Here is a 22786-nt window from a genome sequence, read left to right as displayed (position 1 = left end):
ATTAGAATTATTGTAAATTTGTGATGTTATAAATGCTTTTCGTTCAAGTCTTTCCTTGAAGTTTTGTTTATAAAAGAGAGTAGTTTTGCATATAGATGTTGGTTATAGAAAGTAAGAAAGAGTTCTCTAAACTACGTTGATCAATGGCTCTAGAATGTTTTTGCAGTCATATCTAATTATCTATACAAGTTTGTATAAGCGCTTAGCAGATTAAGCATTATCACTGATCATAAGGGGCGCAAATTCCTTTTCTCTACTAGTTTCCTTTTAGGATTGTAAATGTTAACAATTGAGTTTGGGCTTAGTTACTACTGCGATCAAATTCCAAATATCAAAGCAGAAAAATCTTAATCGTGCATTGTAATGTTTAAGCTAAAATTCAATATTCTAATATGGTGAACAACAATACTATAAACGTGCATTGTAATGTTTAAGCTAAAATTCATATTTAACTTCAGAATTCAGTATTTACCTAAGCTACAATCACAAACTAGTTATAGTTTCTGTTGTCCCAAAATAAAATATTCTCTGTTCAATCTACTTTGAAATGCCGTAGAAGTATCACATCGGGGAAAAATAGAATATTTCCATTGTTTATAAAACATTTTACAATATATGTTGCTCGCCGAGTTGGGTAGCGCCAACTTGTGACCCAAGTGGGGGCTTTAAGGTGATGGAACAAGTTCTGTGGTTAGCTGGGTTGGGCCTGAAGTTGCTCTTTGCTGGCCTGCCCACTCCAAGTTGAGAGTTGGGCCTGGTGGTCTGGGCGAAGGCTCGGGCTTCTTGGTTCCTAAAATGGAGGGCAAAGCGTGAGGCTGGTTTCACAGAGCAGCGAACACTTCCTTCTCCCAACAGTGGAGGGATAACAGGCTGCTGCTCCTTGGGCCCAGTATGGCCTAGTGGGCCTTGCTACTTGAACCATCATTTTTTTCATTTATTTTGAAATTTTGTGCAATCAATCATTATGTGGAGATATTGCCTACTGTAACTGTCACTCTGCCTAGTTAATAAACACACTTGCTAAAACCCATGTTTGTTAGTTACTCACAAATCCACTACTACCATGGCAAAATTCTAATAATATCTTGCCACAAAATTACACAATGAAGAAGGTGCCTAGTAATATCCAACTGTCTACGTTGAATGTGCCAGCACCATGATATAAATTAGAACCATGAGCTTAATAATATTAGAAAGAAACTAAAGGAAAAGGCAGAAGACAAGTTCGTGTAAGGAAAGAAAAGAATGGGAAAATAAGGGATGAGGACATGCTACACTTATCAAAGCTACAACTGAAAGATAAGAAAAAGAATTATAAAGGAAATTAAAGGTTTATTGAGCTCATTTTTTTTAACCAAGTTGGGTTGGTCTAGTGGTTAACTCACTAGTCTGCTTAAACAAGTGTCAAGAGTTTAAATACCGCATTGTGCATGCAACAACCTATTGGCCAATTTCTCCAATCAAATATCACATATATTATGTAAAGCACAACTAAATTTTATGCATTTCGTTTATCATACATGCAAATTTGGCTATAAACTTAGATAAAAGAAGAGCTTGAATTTGTATCCAAAAGATACCAGCAAGAGTATAAACTTCACTAAGAAAATTGCATTAACATCATAACATTATGACAGACACAATGAAAAAGGTTACAAGAAGATAATGATGCAACAAATGTGTCTAACATCATAACAGATGCATGAGATGGATGAATTATCCTTTATTTTATCCAAAAAGAAAGAGGAAAAATGGATATATAACAATAAACCTTGTCAATCAAATGCAGAATTTAAAAGTCTCACATCAGGCACAACTTCAAAATACTAAGGCTTTATAGACAAATTAAGAACGACCTTTGCATGTCGAGTTGTGTAGCGCCAACTTGTAACCCAAGCGGGGACAATAAGGTGATGGAATATAAGGGCCAAGGCTGCCGGGTTGGGTTGGTAGATGTGTCTGCTGGCCTGCCCGCTCCAAGTTGAGAGTTGGGCCTAGACTCCTTGGCGAAAGCCCGGGTCTCTTTGCCTTTAGAATGGAAGGCAATGCGTGAGGCTGGTTTCACAGAGCAACGAACACTTCCTGCTTCCAACAGTGGAGGGATAACAGGCCGTTGCATCTGCAGCCCGCGATAGCCCGGTGGGCCTAGTTACTTGAACCATCACTTTTTAATACACACATTCTTGTAATGTCTTAAAAAACCAGCGTTCTTATTCATACATTGATGACAACACTAATTTAAATGTACAAAACTATACAAACATGGTAAGATCTACACACATTTTATATTTCAGTCTTGAATCCTATATAGAATAGAACAGCTACTGATTCCTTCTTATTGCTTAGTGCCAATTTTAGCCTCCCCAGCTACTTTCTTGTTCTTGTTTCATTTTCCTTGATACCCTGATGTTCTGCACATGTTTCATCATGAAAATGGTGATCATTGTGTTAAGAACAAGCAAGTAATGATTTTTCCTAAGCAATAGTGTGATCCAATTATTATTCTATAGATTTTTCCTAAGTTATGATTTTGGAGTTGTAAGTTAAAGGGTGAAGTTCACATGTCAATAGTAACATAGAAAATTACTGAGAAAAAATAAAATAAAGAAAGCATGTAATATGCAAAAAACAAAGTTTTACATAGAGAATCAGGTACAAAGTTTCTTGCAAGATATTAGATCATGTGAGTCTTTTGAATTAAGAAAAAATATGAACATATCAGAAGGGAGTACATATCCAGAAACATTTAGATTCATAGATCAGAACCTACAAACAGAAAGCTTGCAGCATAATCTATTAATCAGACATCAAAGAAGAACAGAACAGCAAAACCATTCAAGCAAATTTAAAACTTTAATCAGATTATAGATTTCCATTGCATATGAATCTAGCATGCTATAAAGATTTTCATAACAACTCTGCATAATAAGTTAGCTTACAGATTCAGATTGAAGCTGAATTGGAAGCTGCTGCTGCAAACTGAGAAATTGGATAGACATCTTAGCAATTTCTGAGATGGCAGCATCTCTGGTTGAAGGTACATCACTCACCAAATGTTCATAGGCAGCATGAAATGCATCTGACCAAAATCGCGGCACCTTCGTGGTGGTGCTGTGGGTGTAAACCTCCCACATCCGCCGCACCACTTTCTCCCTCTCCTCCACTTCCTATGTAATTCACTTCAAGTTAGTTCTATCAAAATTTCTTTGACTAATTTGATCATTTTAAAAATTGACATAGTTTAGTATAAAAAGGACTAAATTTATGTCAACAATCCTTAAAATACTAATTTGATTGTATATTATGCAGATCATATTGTAAGTACTTATTTTAGCATTTCTGCATAAGAAAGAAAGATGAACATCTAAGTTAGTCTTTCAAAATTTACATAGTTTAGTTATTTATCTAATGTTCTTTGTTTACATATCAGCTTAATTCTTATTTCTTAAAATAAATAATCATTTTTCGTCCAAAATCTTTTAAAGGGCAAGCTTGATATTCTGCATATAAAAACATACCATCTAATTACTAATTTTAGCACATCTCATAAAAATTGTTACACCCTTTTACTTAATTAGAGAATAAAACAAAAACTAAATGGGTATCATAACTTGTATCTAAGTATTGTTCTTTCTGACAAACTTATATAATAATTATTTATTAAAAAAAAAACAACTTTGCTTGTGTAACATACCAAGACATCAAGATCTTGAAGAGTGATAGAATGATCCAAGTCATGTGAGAATCTTGTGAGGTTTGAAGCAGACCATTTGAGTGTGACAGAGCCAGTGAACATTGACCATAGTGCAAGAACAATTATTGCAGCTAACACCCAGAATTTGTAGTTGTAGTTACCCTTATTACTATTATTATTATGATTATTGTTGTTGTTGTTGTTGTTTGCCATAACTGTTGCTGCTACTACACCAACACCATTAGCAGCACCACAATCATTGGAACTCTCTCTACTCCTTCTTGTTTTTGTGATGTTTTCTCCTCCTTCTTCCTTCATGATCTTATCTTTCTTCTGTGTTATTAATAATAATAATATTGCAGGTTTTTGGTTATGTGGGGTGTGTACTAAAAGTGCTTTCCCAAAAGCATGATGGGAAAGTAACATATATAGAGAGAGAAAAAATTATTGCTCTTCAAATATTATTATAAGATGAAAGAAATATTTTATATATATAATAAATTACTATTTCTTTTTGTGAAAAATTTAAGGTGTTTAATTAAATTATTTAGTATAATATATCTTAACATCTTAATTATCATCTTTATAATTAAGGTGTTCAAATTTTAATAAAAAATTAATATTTAAAATTACTATTTGTACAAAAAATTAATTGCTAAATATTTGTGTGTGTATATATATTTTATGAGGAGTGTTAAGGGATTAACAAATTTTTTTATTTATAATTATTAATTAATCATTATTAGTATTTTTAATGATGTGAGATTATGTCTAATAGTGTGGGATTACTTACTTTTCTTTTAATAGTTAAGTGATGGCCAAATTTTAATAAAAATGCTGGCCGTCTAAATTTTTTTTTGTCTTATTATTTAATCTTTTATATGTTCATTTGTTTTTTTTTGTTTTTTTTGTGGTGACTATAGTTCATTTGTTTTTAATATCAAGATGATACGCATCTTTCATTATTATATTTTTTTTCAATAATAAAGTGATGTGTTAATGAAATATAAGAATAAGAATGAAAACAATAATTCTTTTTAAGAAAATATGAATGTGATGAATATGGTATGGTATGTTAGGAGTGGGACCAAATAATGAAATGAATAATAATAGAGTGAGTGATAGATGAGTAAAAGTAAGGTGGGACCACCAGACAAAATTATGGGTGGATAGTGAGCTACCTTTACTTCCCCTATGTGCTATGGAAATTGGAAAATAAATTTGGGATATTTACATATCAGACAATGCATGAATAGTCTCACAGAGTAGTTGATGGATGTTATAATAAATAAGTAAATCACTATTTTGGGTGTAACATATTTAATTTTCTATAAAGTACTATTTGAGAGAGAAATAAATGACATGATTTCTTTTAAAAATTAAAGACTTATTTAGTTGAGTTTTTATGAAAAAATTTTGTTTCAAGTGATATATTTTTTTTGAAAAAAAATATGTTTAAATATTTTATGTAAAAAAAATTATTTAATAATTATGTTTAGGAACGATAATATAAAAATATTTTTTATTTATTTATAATATTAAAAATATTTGTTTTAAGTAAAAAAGACTTTTTAAAATAAAGATATAAATTATAATTTTTTAAAAATATATTTTTATTTTTTTAATATTTTTATTATTAAAATTTTAATACCTCAATAACACACGAACAAACTCTAATTTTATTCAAAAAAATATACATTTTTTAAGTGATAAGTAGGTTTTTCCATTTTTTCTATTTTTTAAATTTAAATAATTATTTATAAAAAGATGCATAAAATAAATATAAAATTCAATCTTTAAATTTTTTTCAATTTTTTATTAAAAATTAAAAAATTTACTTAACAAAAAATTATCAAATTTAAAATTTGGAAGAAAAAAATATTTCTTTAAACATGTTTGTTAAAAATTGGGTCAAAATCTTATCTAAACCCCTCTGGAAAAGACATTTTCCCAAATTTAATGTATTTTACTAGACAACTAAAATGGTAATTTACTACGCATATTAAATGGGTTTGGACTTTGGATACCGGCACTATGTGTATTTTATAACTGAATTGTTGCTAGTAACTTGTAGCCTGTAGCCTGTAGCCTGATGGAGTATATTTCAAGCAGAAAACTGGAACCCGAGAATTAATTGCAACATGCTTCCCTCAAATTCCAATGACTTGTATTGTACATTTGTACACATAATTCTAGCTATTGATTCCTTTTTTCTCCTTTGTTTTAATGTGTTTTTGAAGACATGTTGGTTAGCTCACTGGATTTTTTTATTTTATTATCGAAGAGCGAATAGGATTTTACGTTAATATTATAAAACATGGGATTTTATAGTATTCTGGAGCGCTGTTCTGTGCAAGCACAATACGCAAAACATGTATTGCACTAACAATACATTGTCTGTGTATTGTAATTTAATATTAAAATAATACAATACGCAGATTATATATTGTCTTTATAAATTAAAAAAAATCTGACCTGTCCCATAAATTTTGCAAAATATCGTAGCTTTCAATATTAAAAGATTACACCAATTCTTATCCAATCTACAAACCTGTATAACTATTACGACAAATCCTTAAATATAACTTCAATCATTATACGATTAATTATTGACTTGTTGAGTTGAAGGATACTTAAAAAAACCAAAAACCGGTGTTCATTGGTTTAATTGAAAATCAATTCCATGTACATTACATAGGTAAACATAATGTTAAAATCTACATTTAGAACCATCGATTCTGCATCACACCAAGAACATAATTAGAAGTGTTAATCAGCTACTCAGCTCGTCAAACTATTGATGACTTTTCTCTAGAATGAATTTTGAGCACCTGCTATGTCATACAAACCAAGAGTAGAAAATTTGACGTTAATCAAAATCAGACCAACACAAATTCATTATATGTTAACATTTAGCACTATTACTGTATGACTAAATTATTTTAGTATCGAATTTCAACCAAATCCGATAATTTATTAGTAATCAGCCTAATCTAATGTAAAGTCAATAATTCATTTCATATTTTTATATGCATTAAACGAATCAAAATTTTCTACTTTTTTTTGGTATAAACCTTTTATTGCTTTATAATTTCATTTGGGCTAAGCTAGCATGTTCTGTTGGGTGAAGTTGGCCTTTTACCCTTTTCCTCCTAGCTACCAAATTCTTTATTTTTATCTTTTGATATAAGTATTATTATGCTTTTTATCTCATCAATGAATGAAGCATTGTTTTACCTTAATAAAAAAAATGTGAGAACCATTCTATGTTAAACAAATAAGTCCCAATAATTTTTATTCTCAATCCAACATACACCTTATAGTCAATGAAAATAAATCTTTCTAATTTTTTTCCCTCAATTTTTTTTATAAAGTGTCATTTTTTACCATACCCTCTTTAAATAGAACCAAGAATAAACATTAGAAAAGATGTTGAATAACGAGAAATCATGCTTTACCAAAAATTTGAAACACAAATTAAGAACATCTATTTCCATCGTCAATTGCACTTGCTCCTTTCTATAAGTTGATGGCTAATAGGTGAATAGTTATTAATTATTTCTTCTACAATTATATAACTGGCATAGTCCAAAATTAAAAATGCAAAATTTTTTGTGACTATGAATAAAGATGTTATTCTTCTGATAATATATCCACAACCATGGTACACTGAAAAACTTATGAACCACATAAACAAACTAAGGAGGCACATATTATCCTGCTCAGAAGTAGCAAATGATCAAATCATAACAAAGTTTCATATGTCCAGACATATTTATGCAACTTCATCACTGCAGAAACTAATAATCATTTTTGTAACAATTATGCTATGTGTCCATGGCGATTCAGCCGCAAATCAATTCGTAGTATAGAATACATGTTGAAAAACAAGACACACATTAATCATGAACAATTATGCAGATCTTAAAATAAATTGTTAAACTTTTATTATTAAAATCTCAGAAACATTCCAATGTTGGAAATGGCAGACAATCAACAAGGCATCAGTTCAGTCCGCCCGTCTGCTTTTCTTCATCATTGATTAATGCAAATTGCAAACAATGAATTTTGTTAATAACCATTGTATTAAGAACACTCTTACATGAAAACTTCAAAAATCCTATGCCAATATTAAACCATGATTATATGAATCATATGGAACAAATGGTAAGATAGGGAAGGCATCAGATAATAAGCGGAGTATTTGATCTTCACAACATTATTCAGTGTGTAGGATAAGACAATTTTCACATCATTTGCCATTCCCAAATCTATACTCTTATGTTTCAGAAACAAATCACAAGTAGCTATTCATGCAAATTATAATATAGACAAATGATAATACATAAAAATTAATTTCTTAAGTATTTTATTCAACATATCAAACCTTATAACAGTTTTAAACTAGGTAGAAAGTTAGAAACTCCATCTGAAGTTAACTACATCTGAGTTTATCATTTTCAACTGAAACATCTTCTAGTGAATAGTTAACTAAGAAAATGCTAAAGACAGAGCAAATTACAACATGAGATTAAAATTGAGCAAACTAAAATATATATGGCATCAGAAAAGTGTGTTGTCAACACTGAAAAAATCAGTATATCAATAAGCGGTTTATCAAGTAATCATCACATGCCAATTTGAACAAACAATATACATTGAATAAATTGAATTTTGGTAGATCCATTTGACCCATGGCAATTGGAAAAACAAGGTGCAATGGGCTGGTAAGTCAACCATTTTGAATCTGTGCATCAGTTATATCCCCATTGCCATTCAAATTCACAAACATGGAGAGGGTAAAGACAGATGCACACAACAATATAATCATCACCATAACAGAATAAAAATTGAAACTTTGGCACCAAAATTTCACAATATGGAATTACCTAATAATCAATCAAAACCCTAAAAACCAAACCTGAAAAGGAACAAAAGTTAGGGACTTGTGGTCAGGGAAAAGAAAGAAGAAAGAAGTGACGGCAATGGAAGAGTGGAAGGGGATTATATATGGTTGGGATAGGAATTAAGAGAAATCTTCAGAGGTTGGAAATGTTCAGAGAAAAATTAGGGTTTGCTGATGGGTATTGGGCTTGGGCTATTCACCTTAATTTTTTCTGTTTTCACAAATCACAATAAAAATAGTATTGGGCCAATTAGAAAAATTTTTCTTCTAAAAGAATCTCTTCAAACGAGAAATTAGATTTATTTCTACATCTTTACCAAAAAAAAAAGATTTATTTCTAGATAAAAACTGGTATACAACTATCTTGATGTGAAGTTGTTAGTTGAAAATTATTAGATGATTTGACATATTTGATTAAATTATTATTTAACAACTCACAGCTATTAATTTTACATGAAAAAAATGCACGTAAATTTTCACCTTATTTTAAGACAAAACGTAAATTTTCACCTTTTTTTTTAGTCACAAAAAAAAATCCAAAATCATATAATATTATTCGAGAAATGCTATTTATTCTTTAAATTTTTAGCCTTTATTCAATCTTTTAATTTAAAAAATATTATTTAATTAATTTAAATACTTATTTTTATAGGAAGTTACTTGTTTTTTTATGAAAAATTACTTATTTTTTAATTTCTCTCTCTTCTAAAGGCTGAATGATGGACAATTTTTAAAAAATACCTAATTGTATTGATATTATACTTCTACCAAAATGATGAGTATTTTTAAAGAATACCTAATCATTGATATTAAAGAATACCTCATTATCAAAGTAATAAACCAAACATTGCATCTTTAGAAGGAAATGGATCCTCTTCAGTGAAAAAAACACTTGAGAGAATAAAGTGTGATCTTTCACTTTTAATTCTCTAAGTGGGACCAAAATTAAATAGAAAAGAGAAAGCAATGAAGGGTTAGATTAAACCTAGACTCCACTCCCTCTTTAAAATCAGTTTCAACAAGTGAACTAAAAGTTGGTAAACGTGAAAAACAGAGATTAGAATAAAACACATGAATTGAGCTTGATATAACTGTTGTAATAGGGGAAAAAATGATGATGATTATGAAAAATCAAAGATAAATTACTAATAATGTGAGAGACAGCATTGAATTAAAAATTAATTTACGAAATTGTATATTATTTTATTAGTGATAAAACATAGAGTTATTCTATTTTAAATTAAGACGACGTCTCTTTTTTGTTTAATTTATTATAAAAAGCAAAATAGAAATAGAATTTTCAAAACTTTTTTATTTAGGAGATTAACTTTTACAAAATCATATATAAAGAACTAATCTATTTGTTCCATGGGATCATGTCCCTTGTAGATATCAGAAGGAGGTAAGAAACAATCCATGGACAAACCACAAACATTAAAACCAACTTCTTCAATTTTCCATGTTTCCTCAATCTTCCTCTTGTGATTAATTTCCATGCCATACCTACATAACATAACCACTGATTTTCCACCATGTGCTATGTTGATCCCATTAACATACCTATAATCCTCAATCAAAGACTCAATGCTTGTTTCCCAAAACACAAAATCATGATCATCTTTCATATGGGATTTCATTCTCATCAATTTGTTGTCCTCAAATTTGATCAATAGCCCTGTCCTTTGACTGAAATAACCCCACATTGTGTGCCTTATGATTTCTGTCTGCTCTGTGTTTTGTGATTCAAGAATGTCTTGTGCTGCTTCTAACTTTAGTAGGAAGCATTCTTCATTGTTCATTCTTTTCTCTCCTACACATTTTGCTTCTACAAACAAGTTTGTTGTACACCTTGGATCTAATCCCTATTCACAAAAATAAAATTAGATTCTGTTAGCATGGTACAAAGAGTTTAGAAAAGAAATTAAGAATTATTTAAAAAATATTATTTTTGTTATTCATATTTTTTATCTGTCCACTCTTTATTAGTGATTCACTAATTTAAAATAATAAATCACAATTTTTTTTAAATTATATATAAATATATTATTTTATTATATCCCGCTGAACTTCTAAGACTCCAACTCTACTGATTCGGACGACAATTTTATTCTTAAAATTTGATAAATCTAACGTTGATCTAACAAGAGATAGTACCTGAAAGAAGCGACGAAGTGGTCGAGGGGGACCTTTATTTGCATGAGAAGGTTGAGAAGAAGATTGATTCCATGTTATATTGCCATCAGAACCTGCACTAACTTTGTAGCCAGAAACAACCAATTCAAAGTGCCATAAATTAGGGTTTTTTTGCCAAAGAACAAAGCCTCCAACTTCAGTTTTTCCAATTGGTTTAAGTTTAGAATCTTCTTTGCGCATCTCAGAACCAATCATCCTCACTTGTCCCACTACATACATACTTTCCATTGAATCCAATGCATCTACTCCTCCCATTGCTGCTATGTATTGTTGCACTATGTACTTTGCACTACAAGCTTCCTACATATATATTATGCCAACATAATCTATCTTCTTATTTAACAACTTTTGAGAAAATATTTATTCAACGGTGAAAACTCACGTGAAGTTATCTTCATATGAAGTTAATAGTCGATAATCGTTAAATGATTTAGCAATTCTCAACTATCAACTTTAAATGAAAGTAACTGTGCGTGAATTTATACCTTATTGAATATCTATACAAAAATATGACGTATACATCAAAATCAGTAATCAGATAAGTTATTATATATTTATATTTGTTTTAATTTATTCTCAAAATATATAACTGTATTTTGTATTTCAACATATATTTTATATAAATAACTAATTTAATTACTAATTTTTTGTGTACGCGTAATATGGTTAATTAAATAATATATTTCTAAGAAGAATAAATTATTAAAATAAAATTGTAATATAACATTTTTGTGTGATACATATGAAAAAAAAATTGGGTGATGATGCTAAAAATTCTATAACATGTTAAGTTTTATAGAAAAGCCAAGAAACTTTGATACTCTTTCATGATGTTACATATAACATTACATCAATTGCACCAAGTTGAATTCTAACAATAACATGAGAAAGAATATTATATAAGAGATGAAAAATGATGCATACTTTGGGAGAAATTTTCAGGGATGTAACAAATGTGTGATCGGATTGAACTTGTTGAGGGATGAGTGGAGAACCAACCAACTTGATCAAAGCAATGAATTCATGTTTTGAATGTGTTTTGAAATGTGAGGACTTATCATTTGAAAGTTGAGCCTTCATCAATGCTCTTAGGTTTTTCCATCGGCTCGACGAATTTCGACCTATTTTAGTCCACATTTTTTCCGGTATTGGAACCTCCAATACCGTCGCCAATCCTTTAGCATTCTCCACATTCGGACACAACTTTCTCATTATTCAAAACAAATTCAAGAGAAATCAAAATCGCCAAGAGAGAAGAATGACACAAGGGGGTTTTGGTAATGAATTTGGAAATGGGATTTTTGGTTTTTTGGGTGTGTGTTTTTTTGTGAGGGTGGTGTATGTTGTGATGGGTTATGCGTCGGTGTAGGAAGCATTATTAATTAATTACTATTCATTAACAAATCTTCTTAACCAAAATATAGCAAATAGCAATAAATCTATATGCCTATATAAAGCTATGTTGGGTATGCAATTTTATTGAACTATATAGTAACTAATTAATTACTATTCATTAACAAATCTTCTTAACCAAAATATAGCAAAAACCAATTATTTGATTTGTTATCCAATATTTAAAAAAAAAAGCTTATATACAAATAGAATAAGTTTAGCACATCGATAACCATATAAAGTTAGTAGGATCAACATCTAAAATTTATGAAATTAACTTTTATAACAAGTGCATGCCTAAAGATGATAAATTAACGGGTAAAGTACTAAATTGGTCCCTTATGTTTGGATGTAATTCTGTTTTGGTCCTTAAGGTTTAAAGTGTCCTATTTGAATCCAAAAAAGTTTTATTTAGCTTCAATTTAGTTCCACCGGAGGTCAAAGATAAATAATTAACAAAATGTCTTACATGACAGCAGTATAAGAATAACGTCGATAATCTAGAGAATAAATACAAGCTCCAAAGGCACAAAATCAACCGTGAATGCATTAATACATTTATTTATCATTTTTTTTATAATTAAAATGAAATATTTTTATAAAACTAAAAAAAAATATTAAATACATGTATTGATGCATCCACGGTTGATTTTGTACCTATAGAGCTTGTACCTATTCTCCAAATTATTGACCTTATTTTTATACTGCGGTCATGTAGGATATTTCGTTAATTATTTATCTTTGACTTCACTGGTACTAAATTGAAGCTAAATGAAACTTTTTTGGATTCAAATAGAACACTTTAAACCTTAAAGATCAAAACAAAATTACGCCCAAACATAAGAGACTAATTTAGTACTTTGTCCTAAATTAAATTTATGAAATTAACATCCATGACCGTTATCTTCATTCATAGGATGCCATATGTACAAGAGAATCATAATAGAGGGAATCGTTATTTTGTGCCTCTTTTGGAGGACCACCAAAATAATAGGAGCAAGCATAGCATCCAACATTCCTAGCTAGGTCCATTGTGGCATATGCTTCCTTCAAACAGCAAACAATTCACAACAACGAAATTTTTTTGTAAGGTTGGTTTGAGTCATACTATAGGTTACTCTGTCTGATTTAACATTATTATATAACTTTTTTTTTTTATTTGTTTTCTCTAACAATAGATTATCCCATGCACCTATATACTATCATTTCTAATTGATCTAGCTAGTGTGTGACTTATCTCAAAACTTATATCAAGTATGTATTTATATATAAATAAATTATTTAATTTATTTTTAATATATATTTTATATTTTAATATATATTTTATATTAATAACTAATTTTAATGTACACCTAATATAATTGATGAGGTAATACAAACACAGTGAGTCTTAAAAAAAATTAACACCAATGTTTCTATCATAGTATTGTCAACATCTCTATTTTAAATATATTTAGTTTGTATTTTTATTTTTTGTGTTTCTTATTTTTAGAATTAATAAAAAAAAACGAAAACAATAATTTTTTTTTTGTTTCTACCTTTTGTTTTTCTTTTTTTTTATAAAATTTTAAAAAACAAAAAGTACTAAAAATTAAAACACAAATTAAACACAATTTTAAACATTTTGTCTCACTCTATTTATCGTCCAAAATATGAAGTTATAGATATACAAACCCTAAACAATATTGTTTTTCTTATGTAGTATTTAGAAGGGAGATTGAGACTACGAAACATAAATTATATTATGTGTTTGTAGAGATAAGCCTTAATGTAGTCCCTAAAGTTGCACTCGAGCCTCATAGTAGTCCCTGAACTTAAAAGTTCCTCAAATTCATTCCCGAACTTGCACTCCGGGACTCAAACTTGTCCTTTCGGCAATTTCTAGCCACCTGGCGCAACCAGAAAGCAGAGCTAGCAGCCTTCGTGACACGTGGGCGTTACAACGGCTAGCTGATGTGGCAGAGTAAACTCTTTCGAATCAATTTGGTCCCTCAATTGAAGTTAAAACCATAATCCCCAAATTTAAAGGCCACATGCTCACTATGTTCTCTTCTCTTCGGTTCTGTGTTCTTGTCTTCTCCATCCTTGAAGCCCGACGGTTATGGCAAGCGCGAGCATCATTATACAAGATAGCCTGTCACAGAATTCATGCAAGTAGCATCATTATACGAGATTATACATCATTATACATGATACATGAGTTTTTTTGCTGCATTTTAGATATGGAGCATCAAGAAGGTTTGTCATTGGAGGGGGGAGAAGGATTTGGCTATCATTACCTATCAAGAAGATCTAAACATAATTCTTCAAATTTAGCCCTTGTAAGGGTTGTCTCAATATGCTTGGGGCCATCTGCTGTCGCGGTTATGAACGACAAACTGAAAACATAAAAATCAATATCTCAGGAGTTTTCACAAAGCAAGGAAAGCACATTCAAAAAACTATTAGCTTGGCTAGAGACTGTTGCGAGAAGAAGTAAAATACCTAATGTTTGTTTGGGTCAATGACGAGAGCTCCATTTTTACCTTTTCAGCTGTCTCGGTAAGGTGCTGAAGAGCCTGTTTATTTTTCAAAAGATCAATACCTTCATCCCTCTTGAAGTTTCCAGTCAGCCAATCGACAATTCTCTGCAGCCACACGATAATAGCATGAAACATTTAGATATAATACATTATACATAACAAAAGCCAATAACTTATCATGCTAAAATAGAATGGAAGAATTCCAACCTTATCAAAGTCATCACCACCCAGGTGTGTATCTCCAGAAGTAGACAACACTTCAAACACTCCATCACTAACCTCAAGCACTGAACCAGAGTAAAAAACAAATGAATACAGGTATCGACACAACTATTTTAACAAACAAGGGACACCAGAATTGTGTTGTTTTCCATACCCGAGACATCAAAAGTACCACCGCCAAGGTCAAACACAAGGATTGTTTCATTATTCTTCTTTTCAAATCCATAGGTAAGGGAGGCAGCAGTTGGTTCATTTATGCTACAAAGAACTTCCAAACCAGCAATCCGACCAGCATCCTTTGTAGCAGTCCTTTGAGAATAGTTGAAGTAAGCAGGCACAGTGACCACAACCTTTGTTACTTTGTCATTCAAAAACTTTGAAGCATCATCCACAAGCTTCCTCAAAACCTAACACCCAAAAAATGCCCCAAAATCACACGGAACATGAACCCTATTCTATGGCATGCAACACTATCAGCACAAATTGAAGAAAATAGACAAAAAAAAAAAAGAATTGAAGAGGAACAATGAAAACCTGAGAGGAAATCTCTTCGGTGGCGAACTGCTTGCCGATGACGGGGCAGTCAAGTTTGACATTGCCGTTCTCATCCCTAATGACTTTGCAGGAGAACTGCTTGGACTCTTCGTCTACCTCCGACATCTTCCTTCCGATAAACCTCTTAACGGAGAAGAAGGTGTTCTCCGGGTTTACCACCGCCTGCCGCTTCGCAATCTGGCCAACCAGCCTGTCACCGGACTTGGTGTAGGCAACGACGGAAGGGGTAGTCCTCTGACCCTCGGCGTTAGTGATGATGGTGGACTTGCCTCCTTCCATGGCAGCCACGGCGGAGTTGGTGGTTCCCAAATCGATGCCGACGACCTTCTCATTGATGACTCTGAGAGGAGGAGGGAGATCATAGGTTAGTGTAACGTTGAGGGAGGAGGCTTTCAGCATGAAACGACATCATTTTATCTTATTTTGGCGCCACAGCCAAAACGACGTCGTTTCAGTAAGGCCCACGTGTCATGAAGGCCGCCAGCTCAGCTTTCTGGTTGCGCCAGGTGTCCAGAAATTGCCAGAAGGACAATTTTGAGTCCCGGAGTGCAAGTTCGGGATAAATTTGAGAAACTTTTAAGTTCAGGGACTACTATGAGGCTCGAGTGCAACTTCAGAGACTACATTGAGGCTTATCTCTGTGTTTGTATTATATTTAGTGTAAATATATAAAATTGAGTTATGTCTCATAATCTCAATATCTTATTTGGTTTAAGATAAAAATAGAACCTTAACTAAGTGAAAGTGTAAAACTACTAAAATACTCTTACTCATTAAAAAAAGTTCAAAATAAAACCTTAGTCCCTCTCTCTCTCTCTCTCTCTCTCTCTCTCTCTCTCTCTCTCTCTCTCTCTCTCTCTCTCTCTCTCTCTCTCTGGCGAACTAGCAGCGGCAATTTCTATCCCTCCACGGCAACGCTAGCAGCGACAACAGCAGCCACCACTATCATGTTCATTCCAATTTCGACGCAGTGCTCACTAATGATCTGTCTTATATTCCAGTTTTGCGTTGTGCTCATCGATGGTCTGTCATTTGTTCTAATTCTATTATCTATTGCTGATGATTCACTGTTTGTTCTATCTGTTCTCTGTTGTGCTCGCTACAGGGCCTCAATTCTACTTTTATGTCGACTCTGTTTGAGTTCTAGATCAGAATATTTGATGAGCTTTCTGTCATCCAGTACCTCCCACTATTCTTCTATTTTCTATTCTGATTTCAAAATCTTCTTGTGTTATATGGAATTATTAAATTTATTTTTTGACATATATTTATGAGATTGTTGTTATTTTTGATATTATTGTTGGTGGTGGTAGTGAAATTTGATAATGGTGTCTGGTGGTGGAATGAGAAGTGGGGTGTAATTGGAGTTGAGAAGTCAGGGCTGTGAAAGTACTGGTAGAGGAAGAATTGTGAAGGATAAACTTAGAATATAAAATTTTGAACGAGAATAGTTGAGAAAAAAAAGTTATTAAAATTTAAGCCCATATTCCAAAAAATTTTTCATGTGTCTATACTTTTTGAAAGTATTAAAGGTAGTATTTGGAGAAGAGACACAGATTGAGAGACAGACATTAAAATAAGTTTTAGTATTGTATTTAGTATAAAGTAAGAGACTTAGAATAAAATAAAAATGAAACTCTAATTTAATTTGCATAAAGAATAAAGTTGAAATTAATAATTAAAATGGGATTACTTTAGGTATAAAATATTATTAAAGTTTCAATCTCTATCCCCAAAAATTTTAGTTTCTTGTATTTTCACTTTTTGGAGGTACTAAAATCTTGAGGACAAAAACTGAAATTTTAATACCAGTCTCTAGTCCAACAAACATAATACTAAGTCCTAGTCTTCTAATCTCTGTCCCAGTATCTCAAAACAAATGTTACCAAATGGATTAAAATTTTTTGTCTCAAGACTGAAATTTTAGTTTCAAACTTTAATCTGCGAATACAATACTAAGTCTCAATCTTTAATTTTCAAACACAAATACTAAAATTTTAGTTTGAATCTTTAACCCCAAAACAAAAGCTACCTTAAGAAGAGCTTTCAGTTATTCCAAATTCCTAATTAGGGATGAATGTGGATTAGATCAGATATGACTAAAATCTCGATTCGATCCGCACTAAAATCATCGGATTGGATCCGATATCCACATTTTTAAGTTCGGATCCGATCCGATTCGCAAAACATAAAAATATTTTTTAAAATTTATTTTTATTAAAAAATATTAATAAAATTAAATTTTCAACTATTTTAAATATGTTTACTCTTAAAATAATATTAAATATACTTTTCTTAAATAATAAAATTAAAATAATACAATATATATGATAATCATTAGTTGAAATAAAACATAAGAAAAATATTTACTTATTTATTTGTTTATTTTTGCGGATCTACGAATATGCGAATACCTATATAAAATTCACAATCCAATCATATAAGTGTATAGATCATATCGAAATTATTTTTATATCCGCAATTTTTAGATCAAATTCTGATAAATATTACGGATATGCGAATTAGATCCTATCCATAAACACCCAATTCCTAATTCGCCCCCAAAACTAAACCTATTTCCAATGATATTTGATGGGCCGACCCGGCCGAAAATAGCTCCCTAAAATGTAGTCCATTTTTCTCTCTCTGCATATTATAAGAGAGGACAAAAAGGTAAGTGTGAGTCACTGATTCTCTCATTTGAAAAGAAAATAAATAAGAAAGAAATAACAACATCCTCTATTCTTCCTCCTTCGTTTCTTCACTTGCTTCCGTTGTTCACGATGATGAAGGCGGCTTTAAAGGGCAAGTACGACATCGACCGTAACGGCGGCGCCGCCGCAACTGTCGCCGTCAACGCCGGAGATGTCAAGCTCCGCGCCTCCGTCACCGACGCCACCTTCGTCAACGGTCCCAGCCTCACTGGTTTGGCCCTCGCAGTTGAGAAACCCGGTTCCTTCATCGTCGATTACAATGTCCCCAAAAAGGTTCCACTTTTCTTTTCAATAACACTTTCTCTTCAACGCAACGCAAACGCGTTACCTCAATTAGAAATTTTTTTTACTTTGAATTATAGCTCATAGTTATGCTTTTGGGAAAAAAAATGATATTTTTGGTTGTTGAAGAAGTTTTGGATTTTAAGCTATTTTTGAAGTCAAAATCAAGTAATTTTGGTGTGTGTGTGTTTTTTTCCCGTTGCTAAAGGAATAATTTTTCATATATTTGTAGAAATTTTATAATTTTGACTTCGAATTATTATAGCTTATAGTTATGTTTAGAGAAAGATTGTGCTTGTGTTATTTGAGAAGGTTTGGATTATAATCTGTTTGAAGTCAAAATCAACTAATTTAAACACAAAAAAAAATTATTTCTTAAGTGAGTTTACACTTTAGAAACAGGTTATAATGTTGACACATCATGTTTTAGCACAAATTCTGACTGTGTAATAGTCTCGTTGAACTTTGAAGATGAGTCATGATCAAATTATCCTGAGATGAAAGAGAAAAAAAAAGATTATTTTTCTGAAAATGAACACCAAAATATGCTCACTGTCTTATGTTGACTTTTTTTTGGGGTGCTATGTTTGGCTGTGCAGGACTTCAGGTTTCATTTTATGAACACTATAAGGGTTGCGGAGAAGCCATTGAATTTGACTTATATTCATAGCAGGGGTGAAAACAGGACCATTTTGGATGGGACTTTGGTGTTTGATGCTGCTAACAAGGTTTCTGCTAACTATGCCCTTGATTCGGGAAACTGCAAGTTAAAGTACACCTATGTTCATAATGGGTTGACCACGTTCGAGCCTGTTTACGACGTAGCAAAGAATTCGTGGGACTTTGCTGTTTCTAGGAGGGTTTATGCCGATGACTCTTTTCGGGCAACATATCAGACTTCGAGCAGGATGTTGGGGTTGGAGTGGTCCCGGAATTCCAAGCAAACTGGCTGCTTCAAGGTGATTATGAGTTTTAAATCTTTGCTTTATGATGATATTTGAACGGTTACTAAACATAGGCATGTTGATCTTTCGTTTCTTGTGATATTTTTTTTCTCCCTTGTTGGTGAGAATTATGATCTTTGGCTTGTCCAGAAGGGGTTTATAGATATGAATAAGTTATCCAACTTTTTCATTGGTTGAATTTATATATGATGGAAGATTTTGCAACTTAGGATGTTTGTATCAATATGTTATTTCACTGCTTAAGCTTAAATTTGTTCAACAATGAAGTTTCTGGATTAATGTCATGTTCAATTTTCCCTAGTTGCTTCCAAGTTTTCTTAGATTTTCATGACATCAAGGTGAAATGCTTAGAAGATTGATGGTTTTGTTGAAAGATTTAGACCTTGCATGAATTTATCAGAACTGCGATGATCATTTATTCTTCATAGCAGCAGATTTCCCAAATAGATGAATCTGAAGTTTACCGAGCATTTACCATAGTATTTACAATCTATCTGTGTGGAATATATACAACTTTGAATGAAGAAGTTGCTCTTCATCTTGTGAATGGAATTCTATTTGCAAAAGAAAATGCTTTCATTGATGGTGCGAAATGAAGCATGTTCATGCATGTTTTTCTTTCTTACACAGTATGATTTTCTATTTTGTATTATAGACTTGTGTTTATGATTTTATGTTATGAGTGTGATCTGTTTCTGTATTCTACCACAAACTTATAGAGATGCTATGTGTTTTGTTCTATTAGACTCAACAATGAAGGTTTGAGGTTTCTGCTTGAAACATGTAGTCACTTGCTTTTTCTTCTTCTTCTTCTGTCATTTCAGATTGTAGCATCCCTCAACTTGGCGGAGGAATTGAAAGTTCCGAAACTCAGCGCCGAGACGACATGGAATTTCGAAATGTAGTTTACTTTTTCTGGTATCTTGTCCCAATTGCTTGATGGGTTTTACTATCAAGTTTTGACTGATGTCTCACACATCACAGTCCACATTTTACATTTGAATCTTGTATACTTGAAATCAATTTGATCATCTTGTTACTCTCCATTAATTGTTCCACATACAGTTTGTTCTTTTTGAACTAATGTCTTTTTAGTTTTTATATTCTATATTTCTTTTTCACTAATTTAACTTGTGTTTATTTTGCATTCTTTCTTTTCTTTTTCTTAGCTTTTCTTAATTATCACTAGATAGATGATAAGCTAAATTTGCACCAAAGAAACGTTAGGCCTTGCATTAACATGAATACATGATAAACATTAAATATTAAGCTTTTATCATTGTTTGGGTGTGCTTTTAAGAAAATATCTTTTTTCGAGTTATCTTTTTTTAAAAGATCTTATGGAAAAGTAAAAGTAAAAGTAATTTTATCTCAAAAAAGATGTTTTTTTTTTTCTAGTGTTTTTACTTTTACTATTAGAAATTTGTCAAACACGCTAAAAAAATAAAAAAAGATCTTTTTTATTGAAGAAAGATCTTTTTTTATTAAAATAATAGTACCCAAACAAGCACATAGTATAAATCTTATTTTTTGGTAAATTTAACCTTCTTTTATAATATAATTTCTACCTACACTTCACAAATTGTGTACAAATATTGACAAAAGAACATAAACAAATTTCGTCCATTTTACAATTTTATATGTAATTGTTAGGTTAGGTTATATATATTACACCTCTTTGGAGTGCGATTCTTTTTCAAATCCTCTTTGGAGTGCGATTCTTTTTCAGATCCTGCGTTAATGCCTGATATTTTTTCACTAGAATGTTTTTTACAATTTTATAAGTGTTAGATGCATAATGGTTAATTGAATTATTAGACACCTAACAAGACTTGTAACCATAAAGAATACTAGTTTCTCTTAAAAGGTGTTCTTACAATTAAGTCAATGTAATCTAGAAAATGAAAGAGGTTTTATAACTTTCATTAAATATTTGGAGATGTTAACATAAGAGTTTTTTTTTTTTTTTAATCTTGAATATGCAAGTTGCAAAATATTAAAAGTATGGAGTTAGATAAATATCCCAATATGGAGGAGTACATTGAACTTGGTAGATGCAAGTTATGAAGTTAATACCAAACCAAAAAGAGTTGCTTACCTTGACTTTCAGCTTTCCTATGGTGGGTTTAATTAAAATAAATAAATTCAATAATAAATCTGCTTATGACTTTGAACTTTCCTATGGTGGGTTTAATTGAGAAAAATATTCAATCATAAATAATTAAATATGCTTGTGACTTTGAATCTGCATCTATCGCCATCAACGGGGAGCGTTTGCAAATGTTAATGATTAAAAAATAGTTAGATTCAACAAGATAATTTGAGGAAGAAATCAAGTCAATATTCAACCCTATTTAAATATTTAATTCAAATTCCATTCTTTTAGGGGGCATTATTATTCTGACTGAATAATAAGTCTCTGGCCGTTACTTGAAAATTATGTCAATATTTTCTTTTCCTTTGATTTTTGGACGTATCTTGCAATATAACAAAAAAGGAAACATTATTTTTTCCTATGTTTTTTTTTTTGAAGACTCAGGTAGTTTATCTTCATGTAAAATTGATCAAATTTATTAAATTATTTAACAATTTTTAAATATTAATTTTTTTTTTCTCACGGTATCCTTCAGTCCGGCAGACCAAAGACTAATTTATTGTGGTACTGAACTCCATTTAAGGGTTTGTCGCTGACTAGTGGATTACTACATCCACAAGATAGAATTCAAACCTCTGATACTTGTTTAAACGAACTAATATGTTAATTATTATACCAACCTAACTTAGTTTTTAAATATCAATTTAATATAAACACAATTAGTTAATTATACGTGAGTTTTTATTTTTTATTTTTTTCAAAGCCGGTAAACTAAAATTCTATTGTGGCATTGTATTTACCTAGATGCTAAGTTGGTCCAAATCGATAATTGGGTCTACCAATAGTTGAGGCCCAAATCCAAAGCTGAAAAGAATATGTCAAATGGGTCGAGATAAGACAGAAAAAAAAGAGTCGATATTAATGTTAATCATTTAGTTCTAGGTCTGATTAAGAAATACTGTAAAAAAAAAGTTAATTATTTCTCTAAAAATAATAAAAATAATTAAATAAACTTTCACTTCTCTTATAATTGATTCCAAAATAAAAAAATATTTTGAGGAAAAAAATCCAAACGTTATAGAAAAACCAAAAGCAAGAGGGACGAGTCTAATGTCTATGATGAGAAAAACCAAACGAACCATATCCACACAAAGCTTATGGTTAACCTCTTGGCTATTTTTCGGGTTGGCTTCCAATAATTATAACATGTGCTAATCTTTCATTTAGTTTTGTTTTGATTTCTCTA

At 31.1% G+C, this 22786-nt stretch overlaps 4 protein-coding genes, 1 long non-coding RNA gene and 3 other non-coding genes across 8 annotated transcripts; 3 read left to right on the top strand and 5 right to left on the bottom strand.

Annotated features, from left to right (window-relative positions):
- The first annotated feature begins 624 nt into the window (after window positions 1–624).
- LOC148563171 (signal recognition particle RNA) lies at window positions 625–929 on the top strand. The gene has a single exon (XR_015886266.1).
- A 648-nt stretch (window positions 930–1577) lies between these two features.
- Window positions 1578–4154, bottom strand: LOC107605741 (uncharacterized). Its single transcript, XM_021105375.2, has 3 exons — window positions 3695–4154; window positions 2940–3167; window positions 1578–2411 (listed from the first exon to the last, which is right to left on the bottom strand). Exons 1-3 carry the CDS (start codon window positions 4118–4120, stop codon window positions 2355–2357), a joined length of 711 nt encoding a protein of 236 aa, XP_020961034.2. The 5' UTR covers window positions 4121–4154; the 3' UTR covers window positions 1578–2354.
- On the top strand, window positions 1865–2169 carry LOC148563170 (signal recognition particle RNA). The gene has a single exon (XR_015886288.1).
- Window positions 4155–6327: 2173 nt separating the features above from the next.
- LOC148563168 (uncharacterized) lies at window positions 6328–8717 on the bottom strand. The gene is made up of 2 exons (XR_015885776.1): window positions 8584–8717; window positions 6328–6525 (listed from the first exon to the last, which is right to left on the bottom strand). It is a non-coding gene; the product is annotated as an uncharacterized LOC148563168 (long non-coding RNA).
- Window positions 7872–7958, bottom strand: LOC148563169 (small nucleolar RNA R16). The gene has a single exon (XR_015888430.1). It is a non-coding gene; the product is annotated as a small nucleolar RNA R16 (small nucleolar RNA).
- A 1235-nt stretch (window positions 8718–9952) lies between the features above and the next one.
- On the bottom strand, window positions 9953–12005 carry LOC107647817 (uncharacterized). Its single transcript, XM_021105374.2, has 3 exons — window positions 11718–12005; window positions 10755–11093; window positions 9953–10462 (listed from the first exon to the last, which is right to left on the bottom strand). The coding sequence occupies exons 1-3, from the start codon at window positions 12003–12005 to the stop codon at window positions 9953–9955; spliced, it is 1137 nt and encodes a 378-aa protein (XP_020961033.1).
- A 2220-nt stretch (window positions 12006–14225) lies between these two features.
- LOC107647816 (stromal 70 kDa heat shock-related protein, chloroplastic-like) lies at window positions 14226–15883 on the bottom strand. The gene is made up of 6 exons (XM_088491206.1): window positions 15464–15883; window positions 15084–15336; window positions 14915–14994; window positions 14670–14812; window positions 14465–14563; window positions 14226–14319 (listed from the first exon to the last, which is right to left on the bottom strand). The coding sequence occupies exons 1-6, from the start codon at window positions 15881–15883 to the stop codon at window positions 14226–14228; spliced, it is 1089 nt and encodes a 362-aa protein (XP_088347332.1).
- Window positions 15884–18144: 2261 nt separating this feature from the next.
- LOC107605739 (outer envelope pore protein 24, chloroplastic) lies at window positions 18145–20570 on the top strand. The gene is made up of 3 exons (XM_016307708.3): window positions 18145–18471; window positions 19080–19439; window positions 20270–20570. The coding sequence occupies exons 1-3, from the start codon at window positions 18268–18270 to the stop codon at window positions 20348–20350; spliced, it is 645 nt and encodes a 214-aa protein (XP_016163194.1). The 5' UTR covers window positions 18145–18267; the 3' UTR covers window positions 20351–20570.
- Window positions 20571–22786: the final 2216 nt, after the last annotated feature.

This window comes from Arachis ipaensis, chromosome B6 (genome assembly GCF_059453495.1).
Source record: "Arachis ipaensis isolate K30076 ecotype BB chromosome B6, ASM5945349v1, whole genome shotgun sequence".
NCBI classification, from domain to species: domain Eukaryota; kingdom Viridiplantae; phylum Streptophyta; class Magnoliopsida; order Fabales; family Fabaceae; genus Arachis; species Arachis ipaensis.
The sequence above is the reverse complement of the archived record's forward strand: the minus strand, read 5'-3'. Positions and strand labels throughout refer to the sequence as shown.